This window comes from Notothenia rossii (assembly GCF_949606895.1).
Source record: "Notothenia rossii genome assembly, chromosome: 4".
Lineage (NCBI taxonomy): Eukaryota > Metazoa > Chordata > Actinopteri > Perciformes > Nototheniidae > Notothenia > Notothenia rossii.
The window spans coordinates 84384109-84394376 of NC_136902.1; the positions used below are offsets into that span (position 1 = coordinate 84384109).

A 10268-nucleotide genomic window follows, 5' to 3' on the forward strand; every position below is an offset into this window, starting at 1 on the left:
CTCATAAAGAAAATCAAAACAGTGCACTAAGAACATTTAAAAAGAAACACTTTTAATTAATCGTTTTCCTTTAAATGCACATTTGATTACTTATATTTAGGTAAGTATTGCTATTTGCTGCTACTTTCTACTATTCCGTAGCATGTTGTTGTTGTTGTTATAGCTGAATACAATTGTTTCCCTCTCTTTAAAAAAAATCAAGATTGGGTCACACAGGGCTAAATAGCACATTATTCATAATGAAAAAACAGACATCAGGATAATGTGAATATTCTGGCAATGACGAAACAGTTGACCACATTTTGTTGTTGCTATGTCCAAGATACCAAGACCGTTTATCACTAAAGAAAGCAAAGCACTGAACAAAAAACATACAGAATTAAATATAATAGAGATTTTGCAAAGGAGTTCAGGGGATGTAACATGCAGGGGCCAGGCAGTGTTTAGGTTTTTAAAAAGAACAGGAATTATATTAAGGATTTAGGATTATACCCGTTATACCGTGCTGATCCACACTCCATTCCAAAAGGTGGCGGTAAATGCAACTTAAAGCTGTTTTTAAACAACAGAAGAAGGACTAAAACAAACTCAAACCAGTGCACTAAGTTAATTAACAACAAAAAAACATTTAATGTATCATTTGACTTTAAATACACATTCCCTACAGTATTGCTATTTGCTGCTACTTTCTCCTATATTTCAGATGCAAATGTTGTTTATTTTGCCCTAATTTATCTAGCTGATCAAGATTTATTGAAAATACAAAAGATATGATCAGATGTGTACATTAAACTAAACCACAGTAATCCATGCAAAGTAGGCCGAGATTAATGAAATTAGTTTTCATAGGCTAAACTATAGGCTACACATTACAGTGTACAAACAGTGTCCATTTTTTCTGCATTGATTTTCCTATTTTGATTTCAAAATCACACTTTTTGAATTATATCACTTCCCTTTATTCAACAACCAACATTTCAAGGCACGACTCCTACTTTGTAGGTAATACTCTAACAGTATACATTGATACTGTCACTAAAAACAGGAATACATTCCCCAGTTTTTTCTTGTCTCTGGGAACAGGGACATTTATTTTGTCTTCTCTTTTACTTTCATGTTGAAATGCCACTGCGGTTAACCAGTTCCTTACACATGGCAGGTTAGAGGACATTAGCCTTTTAACTGAACGTGAGAAGTGGTTGCTGATGGTGTGCCAGGGGGTACTATTGCAAAGTGTGTTTTTTGTAAATCTAATATTATGCCAGCTTGCTTCATACTTCCTTAATTTGACTGCATGACATAATTGCTTCGCTTTTATCTAATTTTACACAAAAAAATGTAACCGCAGCAAATGTTCAACTGTGTGCATGGTGATTGTTTGGTAAATGTCAATGTTCTTGTACTTACACATGTCTTTTTTAAAATCTTTTTCTACAAAACAGAAAGTATTAGGTCAAGATTATAAAATACATAAAATATGTAAATGTAAATAAAACCACAGACACACACTAGACACACACAGACCCAAACACATACAATGTGGGAGGAAAAGGGATTTGACATTAGCTTCCGTCATTTTAAGTTGTGGATTACAGCGGTTGATGCTGTCTTTCCTCTTAATTCGTGTTAATAGTAATAGAATAATAGTATATTAACATTCACATCACAAATTAGTGTTAATCTAGTTAAGGAAATGTTTTTTTTCTCAAAAATCTGCTATATTGAATTGCTTGCTTTGAAAGAGTTAACTACGTGCTTAATGGAGCATACGTTTAGCACACTTTGCATTTGCAATTTGAGTGAACCTGCTGAGGCATTTCTTTCAGCAGTAACCAACTTCCTCTTTTCTTTTGGTGATGTCGGTGACACTCAACGGCCGTTTTTCTCTCTCTTTGTTACTTTCTGTTGCTGTGATTTGATCATTTCACATTGTTGGTACAGTTATTTGCTTGTTTACCATCTCTGAGTAACGCGTGGATGGGTCAGTGGAAATCTTTTTAAGTAATGACATCTTTAAACTATTTTTTACTGCAAGGATTCTGTGGAGGTATTGAGCATACAGGATGTAGTTAACAACATGCATGGTAAGTCATTTATTTCTCATGCAAACGTTATCTTTATCAGTGTAAATACTGTTCAATCTGTAACTTTCTTATGGGTCATTCCAGGATTGGAGGACAATTTAGACATCTTATTTAACAACATTGCTTTGACCATTACAGGACACACATCTCCACAAAATAATAGAAAAATAAGTAAATAAAAAGCCTATTTTAAATTGTATTTATTTATATATCCAAAGGCCATTTTAGGGGGTGCTTGGGAGCTATTAGATATTTTAAATAATATTTTGAAACCACCTAATCTACAACTTTATTTACATTACGTCTAAGGACAAATATAGATTTAACACAACAAGTGCATGTTTTAGCATTTTGGGCATGGATTTGAAATGTCATAGGTGGGAAAGAAAATGTCCTAAATGATCACATAACTTTTAATTGTAATTGTTATCAATCTTTATGGTTTTTAAGTGGACTAGGAAGAACTCATAGAAATCAACATATTTGTATTTCTCGTTTAAGGATGGATGCGGAAAATCTTTAAATCAAGAGTAACTTCATCAGCACAACATGAACAAGAGGCACATGTGCCAAAAAAGTCAGTGTGTTCTGTCAGCCGTGAATCCCCTTCATCTATATCCCCATGCTGTTCTCTGTCATCATCATCACTGGGGACAGCCCCTTCAAAACCTCAGCTCCCACATGCTGCTCCGAGTTCACGACGATGGAGTCGAAAGTATGACGTGTTGGTGTGCAACAGCTCTTTGCAAAGTGACATTGAGGAGGCTTTCCGCCTGGTCTCTTTCCTGGAGGCTTCTCCCCGCAGTCTAAGGTGCTTTCTTATGCAGAGAGACGCCTGTCCAGGAGGTGCAATTGCCACAGAGTTTTGCCAGGCGGTGCAGAACAGCCACTTAAGGGCTTTTCTTATCACTCCAGACTTCTTGCAGGATGGATGGTGCAAATATATCATGCATCAGGCTCTAGCTGAGGAGCCTATGTCTAATCGGATCATTCCCCTGCTTCAGAACCTGTCCCGCTCTCAGTGTCCTCCGGAAGTGAGGTTCTACTACCAAATTGACCTGAGCAGTGACCCCGAACGAGGTTATACCGTCGTCAACAAGACTGTGCTCAATTGTAAGTAATGTACAACACAACCAACAACTTATCTCTGGGCCAGTAACACAAGGATACATTGAGCCATGGTCTTTGCCCAAAGTTTAACCTCATATCTGTTGAATGTTATTTCCAACCAACTGTTTCCTCTTGTGAAATATGTGGTTCTTGAAAACTCCCCCAGCTATTTATTTCATATATGTGGGACGTCAAGTCAGAATCAGAAAGCCTTTATTCGTCCCAAAGCGGGGAAGTTTACGTGGTCACATCAGCAATGTACAGATAAAAGGCCAAAGGAAAAAGAGTACTTACCAATAAAAAAAAAAAGATAGGCACATGTTATAAGAAAAAAACAAAGAGAGTAAAGTAACATCATTTTAAAAGCAAGTTAAAATATAAAAGTATTGAAAAGGTAATGGAAGCAGATTATACAAATACATACAAAAATAAAGCCTACATTTCACATAAGTATTGAAAATTAGATGTGGTACTGCATAACCGTTTTTATGTTTACAAAAGTGTTCAGAAGTACAGAAGTCCTCCTTGATAATCTCATCCTTTTTGTCTTATACAGACCTGGAAAACCTGGATAAAAATCAGAAGACACTGGATTACAGCATGGACAGCTCTAGCAATGGGGCAATAAGCAGCCCCAAAGAAAGAGAAGCTGATACTCAAGTATACGACCCTGCTGGGATGCCAACTGAGAGTGATATAGAAGAAAGATGATTGCTAAAAAGACGATTTATTAAGTTATAAATAATGGTCACCTAACTAAGATACATTGCTCTCAAAGGACAACACTACTGTCGACCTCAGTGACCCTAATAGCACATCATTTTGGGACTCATTCTTTTGCTCGTATTTTGTGTGATGCGGATATGTATCCAATGAACAGGAAACTGTCGGTTCCAAGCAGCACTGGAGCGTATTTCCTGTTTCAGATCTAGAGAACTTCTCCCTGGCTTAAAATCGGTGCAATAAATGTGGTTGATGAGACACATACCGTGGGCATTTGAGTTCACAATCTCAACTTGTTACACATAATCAAATTTGGTTACAGCCCATACAACGAAATAGGGCACTAAAGCACCATAAATGCACGAGATGTTCTTTTTAACAGAGACAAATATGACAGACTAAAGTTAGTGTTCAAAAAGATTGTACATATAGTGGCCACTAGATGGTGTATTTTCCTTCCACCCAACCGAGAGTGCAAGTCAGGGTATGCCAGTCATGAAGGTGTAATCTTTCTGGTATACATTTCAAGCCTTTTCTTTAATCCACAATGAGAAATATTATGTTGCATGTGTTTGGTTGTAAGAGTGAGAGGGAAAGACCCAGTCACAACAAAATGCCTGTGGCTTGAACTTTTCATTGAACTGGGACTTTTCAAAATACCAGAGGAAGTGTCACGCCTTTTAAGAAAATATTAAACTTCATTGTCTATGAACACAGTAAGAGTTCACATCATGTATGGCTCTGGTGTGCTGGTGTTAATATTCTAAGTAGCAGTATTTCTGACTGTGCTCATCTAGTTAAAACAAAGTCTGAATATGTCGAAGAGTTGGAAGGAAAACACTTTAATTTCTTCATCCAAAACCAAAAGTCTTGGTGATTGAATGTCCTTGGCTGCACCTGCCTTTTCAATCATAAATGAAGCATATTGGCACGGCTTCATTTCAGGTGGTTGGCATTTGAACCACTTGATGTAAAATATCAGGTATTCAGTGCGTCTACTTGAGCTTTTTGATCCTTGATCTTTTCTTTTTTGACTCTCTCACACACACACACACACAAAAAACTTTTGGGTTGACACTATTAGGCACATATCAAACCCTACAGAGAGAAAAGGAAACAGTGTTAGGACAGAAGCCTTGCGGATAAAAAGAAAATAGCTAGGAAGAATAATACAAAACCAAAGGGACACAATAAATATTGTTGAGGCCCAAATGCAGGATTTTGAAAAGATGAAAGTACTGCATGGCTGGCTTAAATGGGTAAGAAAGGGATAAAGTAGTCTGAATAGTCGGATAAGTGGGAATAGGATTAATTAGCATACATCAATGAAAAGTTGAATAGTAACCATAATGTTTAAACATTTTATACAACTCCTAATGATTGAAAAAGAAAAAGTTTGAATGGAGTATGAATCAGAAGACACAAGTTGAAAATGCAAGAAAAAGCAGCTGAAGCAGTTTTAATAATTAGAAAAGTGTTAAAAAGATGAAAAGTGTTAAATATAGAACGTTAGATTAAAGTATATAACCGAGAATAGAAAAGGCTAAAAACATCCATTGGGTTTTATGTGTGTCAAATTGCGCTAATTAGCTAATCACTATGTGAAACAGTATTTGTGGCACCTTTCAAAACTACCTCATGTTAAAAACTGAAAGAGATATTGAAAACAATTTTTGACGAGATTTGTAAATCCAAAAGTCACACGGGTAGCCGGCACACTTTTTCCTACCTCTATTTCCTAAAATGATGTATGACATAATGTGAGAACTTTGGGATCAGCAGGTTTAAACTAATATTTTTCAGAGGTTTTGAAACCTCTTCTCTACTTTGGCAGTAGCTCTGAACATCCAGTCCTACACACCCATAATAAACATCTGAAATGCTTGGAACATTTCCTGAAATATAAACTGTAATAGTTAAAAAACTGTAATATCAAAAAGCTGAATACAATTTCAATACATAAATGTTGTTACGTGCCAGGCAGGCTGTACTTGTGTGGTTTTCCTTCCCTCCTGTGTTTTCTCTCTTCTCCCTGACCCTTTCTCATTTCTCTAACTCCCCTCCTCAACTCCTATCCTCGATACTTAGTCCCGCCCACAGGAGATGCGAGCGGAGGAGCCGTGGAGGGGAGCCGAGGAGAGAGGAGGGGAAGCAGCAGGCGGTTAGAGAAATGAGAACTCCTCTCCTCTGAGCAGTCATTTTAAAGAGACGTCCATTAATAATGACAGGAGGCACAGCAGCCCTCTGTCTGATGGACAGATGTGTTCATGACCACTTATATACTTTACTTTAATTCATTAATTCACAGTGTGGTATAATGAGACAATAACAGGCTACAGATGCGGACATACACACACACACACACACACACACACACACACACACACACACACACACACACACACACACACACACACATATATATATATATATGTATATAATATTTATATAAATATATATAACATTTCAGAATCAAACAGAGCACTCTCATAATAACGTAACACAATCAGAGACTGGATATATAACATATCGACTCTTTATTTGTAGACACTAAACTACAGCAAATAAAGAGAGTAGGCCTGTTATACTGAGTGATATTATACACACTGCTCTGCTTTCTGCACGGACCTCACAGCTGTTCTCACTGTAAACATCGCGTCGCGATGAAAGCAGTTAATAAAATAATATCCAGGGGATGCATGCAGAGCTGTCATTGGCTGAGATAAGAGATAAGTCCGGCTGTGCGTCACGACTCTTTGAAACATCTCTGTTCCCGGAAATGCATCCACGAAGGAGCCGTGGAGGACCGTGGAGGACCCATCAGTGTATCCTCGGTTATAGCTCCTCCAGAGAGCCTCCTCGACGCTCGATCCTCGGTCCTCGAAGTGCATTTAGAGAAATGAGATGTCCTTCAACATGGCGCGCTGAAATTCATTTCCGGGTCACTACCGGAGGACCGAGGAGTCGAGGAGTCGAGGAGGGGGATTGGATGAAATGAGAAAGGGCCCCTGCTCTCTGTCTGAAACCAGAGCCCAGTCTGCTCTGATTGGTTAGCTGGCCGGCTCTGTTGTGATTAGTGAACTGCTTAGAGATGTCCCGCCCCTTAGCCTATCACGTACAATGTGTTGGAGAGCTAGTCAATAGTTTTTCCAGCTCTGAGTAGTTTAGTTATTGAGGTTTTTGTTTGAGTTTTGGTTTCAAAGGATAGATGTAGAGATAGGCTTGGTTTTGTTATGCTTGTTTCTTTTGTTTGGCACCATTTACTCCTCCTCCTCCTCCTCCTCCTCCTCCTCCTCCTCCTCCTCCTCCTCACACAAAGTTTATTTCTGTTTTGTTCAGTTAGGTTTACAAGTAATAAACCTTTTGCCAACCTTTACTCTGACTCCCTCATAATTATTGGTTGTTGTGTGTTATTGTCTCCAGGTCCCCTAGACCTTAGTGGAGACGTAACAATGTTGTAAAAGTTTAAAGTTAGAATTAGGAGTTGCATTTTTTTGGGGGGGGGGGGAAAACGGATTTTTCCCATTAAGTTACATTGAAGAAAAGCTGATTTATAAAAGTAATGTACTTTATTGACAATATACTTGCTTTTTTAATCAAAGTTTGTATGTCTTCTGGGCGACTGGCAGGTGTATTGGCTTGTGTTGCATTCAAATATGTTGCAAGTATTTTCTTTACAAATTCACCTTAAACCCACTTTGAATGACATTTAACCTGTGACTGATCAAAGCCAAACTAGGACAAAGTTTCCCTATTATGACATATTATACCTGTTGGGGAATAATTTCGCTCCTCCTTTGCCCTCTGACGCAGCTGACCAGCCTTGAGCAGCCGTTATCTCCCATAAGGAGGGGCTGCCCTATCATATTGTTGATGTTGCCAGTTTATGACCGGGCAACTCTCGGTGAGAGATTATTGTTGTGGGACACCTGGAACACATCCTTCTCGAGGTGTAGATGACCCCGAGCCATAAGCGACAACAACTGTGATTCAGTGTCCTCAGCTGTTTAGTCTATTTATTGAAGAATGTTGATTATTAAACTCTGAACTACTTAAAACCTTGAGCTACAGGAGGGTTCTTCAGAATTGATTGTGCTATCTCAACCGTGTGGTCAAACCGTGGCCCGTGACATGTCTTGTGAATTCTCCGGCTGAAGCTCCAAATAAACCGTCAGTGTTTGCCATCAAAGCTCCAGCTCTGCTCGTGTCTTTCTGAGTCCTGACTCTCCATTGCTTCAGAGGTTTACCCCACAATACCCACATGGACTTTTGATCTCAGGTCTAACTCCAAAACCATATCATCTTCGGAAAGCCTGTCAACAGTCATGCTATATGTCAGCATCCTAGCACTTTTAGCATGAAGCAAAAAATAAAAGGGAGGAACCATTTCAAAAACCTCAGGATGGCAAGATGATTTGCTTTGGACCACCAACAGTATGGAAAAGCTCTCAGCTCTCAGTCATGGTGGTCTCTGATGGGCGTATACTCTGACCTGGATATTTCTTTTTATCTGTGGTGAGAAAATTCCGCTTGCCGTGCTATGGGAAAGCACCAGCTGGGCTAATTAAAGGAAAGCAGGAGATCCAAATATTTCACTTGGTTAGTGAATGTAGGCCATGAAATGAGACATCAGGAGGCTGGAAGTCAAATACAACAGCACAAAAGTTGTAATCACATTATAAAAGAAGATTTCTCTATTCAGTACAGACAGAATGAACAGCACCCATTGTATGCTGAGTCTGACATGAAACATAACTGACTAATGAAATGATGCAGGCTTGTGAAGGACTGATGCATGCAGGCTTACTCAGATTATTTACACAACCCCGACATTGTCCTGGCAAACATTTGCTTGACATGTAATCTTTAGGTTTACCTTTGTGCAAAACAATTCGTTTGCCAGCTAATACATTAGAGGAGAGAGCGTTCATTTACAAACTAATTCAATAGTTGCCAAATAAAACATAATCAGTGTTAAAAAAGGAATGAATTGTTTTACTTTATAATGACCTGAAAAAGAAAAAGCCTTCTTCATTAAATTATTTCGTATTATATGATACATGGACTAATAAAAAGATCTGGTTATTGTTAACACATTTCTAGTAAAGGTATCATCTATATAAGCCTGATAAAAGCTCACTGAATATCTCCCTGAGTTTCAGTTTGTTATCTCCTGCATTTATAGAGATTTACAAAATGACAGCCAACAAAAACAATCCTCCCCAGATGTCGGTGCCTCTGGGAGAAGTGTACGATCGAGAAGAGATAAAGCAAAGTAGCAGAAGATCACTGACATAGAAAAAAGTTCATTAACCTCGGCATTTTGGTTCCAGACCCACAGGCAGTGTGCATTTCTGCAGCCATGGTATTTGGATGTGTCTGGATCTGCCTGGATCAATCATTAGAGAGGAACTTTGGTTCTTACAACACATTACTGCTTACCTGTGGGTGCCAACACAAACACATGCATATTTCTTATTTTATCAACCAGTTTTACATTTAAAAGTGCCGGACAAATGCAAAAGGCCCACTCTGACCACACCATCAACTACCAACATTGGTTCTGAATGTATAGGTTCTTAGGCATGCAAAAGGGGCTTGAAGATGCTGAGAAGTCATAGTGCTACTAACTTCTCCCTTCCTAATAGGCACACATTTGTTGAATAGAGACAACACACTCATATCTCTTCCATCATTGGGTATGTTTAAACATGCATTATCATCAACTTGTCTGCACTTGTTATTGATGAAACTGGTATTGATGAAAATGATATGCTCGACTGTCTCTCAAATTGTAATGATTGTATGTATTACTTGAATTGTACTTAATAGACATGTTTTGGTTTTTGTCTTTTTGTTTATGTATGTCTGTAAGTTTTTGCTATTGTCAGGACCCCCTTGAAAACGATATGGTGCATCTCAAGGGGTTTATCCCAATAAATACAAATGCTTATATATACACTGCATCAGTTGAGGAAAAAGCATGCAAAGGAGTGTTGTGAAACGTGTGTGAGGACATCTACTGCTCAACTGGCTAGGGAACATTTGGTTTAACAAAGCATCAACATTTGTGTTTAAAGTTCACTTTAACTCAACATGAGCAGCAGCGATCTATAAGGGAATGATCAAAATCAATTCCAAGTTAAAATTTAACAGAGGTTCCAGAAAACATGTCAATAAAAGCTTGATTTGATTGTTTTCAAACACAGGATGGTATATTTAATTTAATCTTGTCACCAGTAGTGGAAATTAATTTTCTAAAGTATAACATGTGCTGTAGTTAATTACATTTCTATTTTTCACTCTAATTATTTGACAACTATAGCGGGCACCTAATTTGCAGATTCAGAT

At 38.1% G+C, this 10268-nt stretch overlaps 1 protein-coding gene across 1 annotated transcript; it reads left to right on the forward strand.

Moving 5' to 3' along the window:
* Positions 1-117: 117 nt before the first annotated feature.
* tirap (toll-interleukin 1 receptor (TIR) domain containing adaptor protein) lies at positions 118-4649 on the forward strand. The gene is made up of 3 exons (XM_079677873.1): positions 118-2084; positions 2586-3197; positions 3751-4649. Exons 1-3 carry the CDS (start codon positions 2078-2080, stop codon positions 3903-3905), a joined length of 774 nt encoding a protein of 257 aa, XP_079533999.1. The 5' UTR covers positions 118-2077; the 3' UTR covers positions 3906-4649.
* The last annotated feature ends 5619 nt before the right edge of the window (positions 4650-10268 follow it).

Excerpts from the sequence above, each read along its gene's own strand:
- tirap (XM_079677873.1), top strand. Across the intron at positions 3,198-3,750 it reads CAACAAGACTGTGCTCAATT|ACCTGGAAAACCTGGATAAA; the intron begins GTAAGTAATGTA and ends TGTCTTATACAG.